The sequence below is a fragment of the Pygoscelis adeliae genome, unplaced genomic scaffold, assembly GCF_000699105.1.
Source record: "Pygoscelis adeliae isolate BGI_AS28 unplaced genomic scaffold, ASM69910v1 Scaffold34, whole genome shotgun sequence".
Classification (NCBI taxonomy): domain Eukaryota; kingdom Metazoa; phylum Chordata; class Aves; order Sphenisciformes; family Spheniscidae; genus Pygoscelis; species Pygoscelis adeliae.
The window spans coordinates 6,697,056-6,702,440 of record NW_008824658.1 but is presented as its reverse complement, the minus strand read 5'-3'; the positions used below and the strand labels follow the sequence as shown (position 1 = coordinate 6,702,440).

General features: G+C 51.7%; 1 protein-coding gene across 1 annotated transcript in view; it reads right to left on the bottom strand.

Moving 5' to 3' along the window:
- Nucleotides 1-1,057: 1,057 nt before the first annotated feature.
- The window catches only part of PDLIM4 (PDZ and LIM domain 4), a 35,986-nt gene continuing 31,658 nt past the window's right edge, over nucleotides 1,058-5,385 (bottom strand). The window contains exons 5-6 of the mRNA XM_009322729.1: nucleotides 2,764-2,884; nucleotides 1,058-1,820 (exon numbers count right to left, since the gene is read on the bottom strand). Of these exons, the coding sequence (XP_009321004.1) occupies nucleotides 1,616-1,820; nucleotides 2,764-2,884 (326 nt within the window). The 3' untranslated portion in view covers nucleotides 1,058-1,615. The remainder of the gene's footprint in view (nucleotides 1,821-2,763; nucleotides 2,885-5,385) is intronic.

Below are 5,385 nucleotides of genomic sequence, written 5' to 3'. Positions count from 1 at the left end.
AGCCGGGATGCAGGCTTGGGCAGCCCAGCCCTGCTGGGAGGCTGCCAGGCGCAGGGCAGGAGCTGCTTAAATCCCTACCAGGCACCACACAAAAAGGTCTAAACGCGGCCCTGTGACACCCCAAAATCCTTACTCCCTCTGGGGTGCAGAACCTGTAAGGAAGAAATTGTGCATCCATCCCCAACTGGATAACGCTCCTGACCCTCCTCCAGTCCCAGATTTCTCAGAGCCCCGTTATGGAGAGCCAGAAGGGGAAGGAGCGCTTTTTGGCCATCGCCCCATCTCTTACTTTCCTTTTCCACAGAAGAGAAGCGAGCACAGACATTTCTTTTTCTCCTCCCCATCCTCCCTCTCTCAAGTGAGGGGGACAAAGGAGGCTGTCACAAAGCAGGAGTAACCTCGTGGTACCAAACACACAGCTCCTACCACCATGTGCAGTAGCATCCAGCAGCTGGGTGACTAAACTCTCTCTCCTCCAAACACCAACGTGAAAAAAAAAACAAACATTTCTCCAACGAAGCAACATCCCAAGATCCTCAAAAACTTTTCCCCAATCAAATAAAGTGGGCAATGGACCTGGCTAAAAGCGCAGCCTTGGGATACGGGTATAAATCCGAACCCATTGCCTCTGGACTCGGGGCTCACAGCTGGGCTCACTGCCACTCCAGTTACCTCCTAAGTGCCCGGAGGGATTTTTGTCACCACCTCCCCGCTGCGAGGCAGACCCAGATGGCAGCAGTCTGGGGATCTAGAAATAAAGGACTACAAAAATGTAGCAAAAGCTGGGGAAGAGTCAGAACGGCCAAAGCACGGACAGCCGTGGGGCAGGAGCATGGGAGGTGGGAATAGCCGAGGTGGGCTCCGTGCCATTTCAGTGTCCTGTAAAGGTGTGCTCGGGCGATTAGATGACAGAACAACTGAATCAGGAGTGAAAGGAGGAAGAAAAAAGCCTTGTCGCACGCTCAGTGTGGAGATCTCCCCCAGGAGAGGGGAGACTGCTCGCATCGGTTTGTGCCAGCCTCAAACTTCAGTGCCCTGATCCAGGGAATTTCACAGCAATTACTGTTCTAAGAGACTGCCCTTCCTTGGCACATCTGCTGAGATGGGACTGGGCTGGGGACCCCAACCCACCAGAACCGCATCCCAGACTCCTCGGGGGGTCGGTTTTTAACCACCAGGGCAGCCGGAGGGCAGGAGATTAAGGTCAGGATACAGGAGCCAGCTTCTTTTGTTAACGTGCCTTATTTTCTTTGAGCTTTTAAAACATCTTCCTTGCTTTTTCAGAAGAGGGAGGCAAAAAAAGGAATACTGGTTTTATATGAAACAGAGTACAGAATTAATCGATATTTACACAGATCTTGGATAAGGTTATGGCACAGACTAATAACCCAACACAGCAACCCAAAAAGCAGAGTGTCAAAAAGAAGGGAAAAACCTGTTCGTATGCTTTCAACACCATCCCCTGGAGATCCCAAGTGTAAACGGTTTTATCTAGGAAAAGGCATTTTAACTTGGGCTTTGGTAATCGGGGTTGATTACAGCCACATTGCGCAGCCGGCGGGGAGGACGTGGGTGGGCGCGCGGCCGCCCGACCTCTCCGGAGCACAGCCCGGGTTTAGACAAGTTCAACTTTAGCGTTTGGATAAACAGCCACTACGTCATATCCCTCGGGGGGCTTAACCCTCTCCTTCGCGTGCGTCTCGCAGTACAGCTGCTCTTCGATGAAGAAATACCCTCTCTGCTTCAGGTTGAGGCCACAGTCGTCGCACATGAAGCACTCGGGGTGGTAGAGCTTGTCTCGAGCTTTGACGATCGTGCCCCTGGTGAGAGATGGGGAGAGCTCGGGTGAGGCGGAGAAACAGCGAGCATAAACAGCTTTTCCTGCTGCCTCGAGTAAAACGGAGTAAGTGAAGGAAAGCGGCACGTAGGGGCACGTTAAGGGTGTTATTGTGGGTTCCCATTGCAACATCTCAGCCCACCCAAAGCTGCCACCCCGCTCCAGGCGTGGCTCCGCCGTATTTCTGTGGGAAGGGATGCTCCGTTCCCATTTGCCCGCACCCCTCTGCAGCACCACGGCTCGATGCAAAGCAGACTCTCAAACATCTACGCTCAGCCCAGGTCTGAATATCGGGAGCCAGCATCCTCCAAGCGCCGCTGGCAGGTCTGGGGCTGCGCACGCGCAGGCACCGTGGCTTTTGCAGCAGAGACCTTCAGCTCACAGCACCAGCAAGAAGGTGGTTATAGGCGTTTGCAGAGCAGAGGACTCTCGGCCAGCAAATCTGTCTTCAGCAGAATGTAAATTACAACAGAACATAGATTACAACACGATGAAGCCGAAAAACCGCCTATATTCTCTGAAATCAGACCCAACATCCATCTGTCGGAGAGTAACTTCAAACAAACAAACAAAAATAATCCGCAGACCTCTTCTACTTGACCCTCGAAGCGTTTCTCCCTCCATAAGGCAGCGAAAGAGTGCCAGCGCCACCGGTGCTATTCATAGTCCCCGGGCAGTTACTATGATAAGCAGGGCAGAAACCATCCCATGAATCATCCCTGTTTTGCTGCAAGTTTCCCTTAAAAGGGGCAATGCAAACCGTATTCCTCAATTCCAGGTTTATGTACGGTTAGCAAAAACCAGAAAGGGATTCAAGGTGTTCTGCTACAAATCCTGACCTGCGTGTCTGGTAGGGCCCGACCCAGCCACGTCCCTGCGTTACTGTCCCCACCGAACTGGAGGCTCCAGCGAGACGCGACACTTACACGATCCCGTTCCCGCAGCGGGTGCACTCGGGGAGCATCTGCAGCCCAGACATGGCACCGCCAAGCTTTGACACTGGGGACTTGATGTTTCGGGGGTTGCTCAGTTTGTCGAGTTTTTCACCTGCCAAGAATTTTAAACAGACACAGATTGAAAACTTGTCCCCTTGGGGCTGCTTCCCCCCCCCCCCCCCCTTTCTTTTTTTCCTTTCCTTTTTTTTTTCCCTGAAGCAGTCAGATGAGTCTCTGCCTGTCACAACAGAACTTGCAACTGCTCATCCTAACGACGCACGGATGGTGGCAGAAGCCCTTGGCTGCATCAGCAGATGATCTATCCGCATACTGTGATAGCGCCAGCTCAGTATATATACCTTGTCAAAAGGCAAAGCAGCCTTATTCTAGAAATGAGAGATGAATTTGGCTGCAATACTATTTACTAAGTTAAGAAATATAAATAGCAAAAATCTCAGAAAAGCTCCAGAAAGAAGAGGTTCTATCACACCAACATTTCAGGCACACTCGGTAGATCCACCATCAGTCAAGGAGACAAAAATGAAAGCCTTTTGGAGAATTAGGCAAATGAAAACAAACAATAATAGAATGACATGCATTTTTCTTCCTAGAACACTCATTTAATCTCAATCTAAAATAAAGCATTGTGACAGAAGATAAGGTCTTCTGGGGCACCAAGCCTCCTTTCATAAAGATCCAACGATGGGGAAGGAAGCAATGAAAATTTTGTGCATATGAACAACATCATGGCAAAGCTTCCAGCGCTGCAGCCTCCCTCCCTACAGATCTATCATCTGCCCTCGCACTTCGGACAATACAAACACGCTTGTTGCCAGCCACTGGGACACTTAAAAGCCTCCAGTATTCACCGCATGGTTTTTCATGGCTCACGGCTCACTGGTCTTTTGGGTACACACTGATCTGTGGTTCCTCTGTGATGGCCTAAGGTTATAGAAAGGAAAAGCTCATGAAAAAGGACAATATATTTTACTCCATCAGCTGACAGAGTTTGGAAAAGCAGCAGAGGAGCTCTTGGACGAACAAGCCATTCTTCAGCATCTGGGCTTCCTACAGTCCCCCTGAGCTTCCAGGGTATTTCAGCCCACGGTCAATCTTAAACGTGTGCTTAAAGCCCACGATGCCCAGGAGGTCTCAGCAGGGGCCCACAGGCACTTTCTGACTCAGGTGTCCATACACACTGCACCAGTTTTGGAAACTTCCACTTGGATCTTGCTCTGAAGTGCCCACTGTGGCTCCAGGAACGTCTCTGCATTTCCTCAGGTGAGTTGTTAGTACCTGGAAGCGGTGCATCATCACCGGTACAGGTTCACGTGGTACGTTTTGAAGGGCATTGCTCGGCAGAGCTTCCTTCCATGGAGAGATGCCCCGCTCCCCTGTCCGGTGTGTCTCTAGAATGCCTGCCGTCCTGGGCTCGGCTGGGGAGGAGGGAGCACGCCCGACCCTACCCCCCCGGGGTTACTCTGGGGATGCGCAGGCATCCTGGCACAGCAGACCCCATCTCCAGACGTGGCTCTGATTCAGAGTCCAACGCTGCCAACAGTCCCAGCCAAGCGAGTAAAACCTAAAGAAATAATTTCCCCAAGATGGACTGTAATATTCAGAGACGCCGAGAGCCTTGGTACATGCGAGACTGCCTCCGAGGAGAGGACCGGCGCTGCTCTACCCCGGGGGTCCTCCGAGCGCTCGGCTGGCTCCAGCCAAGCTCGTCTGTCGAGTCCTTCCGCTGCCTTGCTGGGAATTAACCGAAACAACTGCTCAAGCTGTTGGCTTCCCTCAGCATGAGATACAGTGTGCTTGGACTAGACACAGTCATCTGCCAACATTTAGCAGTTAAGCTGTCACTGTCTCTCAGACAGAGCGCTTGGATAAACTGCTTAAAAGGGGGGGGAAGAGATCTTACAGCAAAATGAGCCCTGCAGAGAAGGCTGCTTCCCATCTTCCCGAACGATGGATCATTTCCTTCTATGTACCAGCCCACAGACTCATCGTAATTTAGGGTCCTCAGCAGGGCAGTGAGATGCTTTAACTCCACAATCTTAACCATCACCGTCCCCGTTTGTGGCTGCAGTGCTCATCCTTCCTGCGCCAAGGGCACCTACAGAGGTGACTGCTGCGATTCCTCCAGCCTCCACCAGATCCTCAGTACGAAGCATCGCTCCTTACAGGTGCGGGATGGAGCTGGCGATGCTGAAGAAAATAAGGCTTCCAGTAGAAACACCTTCCATATAAAACAGGTCGTTGCCTGAGACACCCAGCTCAAGAGAGGAGATCTTGACTTTAAAAGGACAACGCACAGCAGGCTCGGGCAAAAATGTGTAATTTTAGGCTTAAGGAAGAAGTAGCGGGGTGGAAGCTGTAAAACAACCTAGCAGGAACACTCACGTGGATTTCAGCCGTGATGAAACATCACAGAGCTTTATGCCAGGAGAGACGCTTTTCACTTAATTTCTCATCCCTTATGAAATAAACACTGATAGCATCGTAACGACCGAGGCACGAGCAAGACCGTGCCTGCAGCCAGGCGCACATCCCCTCTGCCTGCTGCGCAGCACAGCCGAGAGGGAAAGGGTCGGTGGCAGAGCCCCGGGAGGC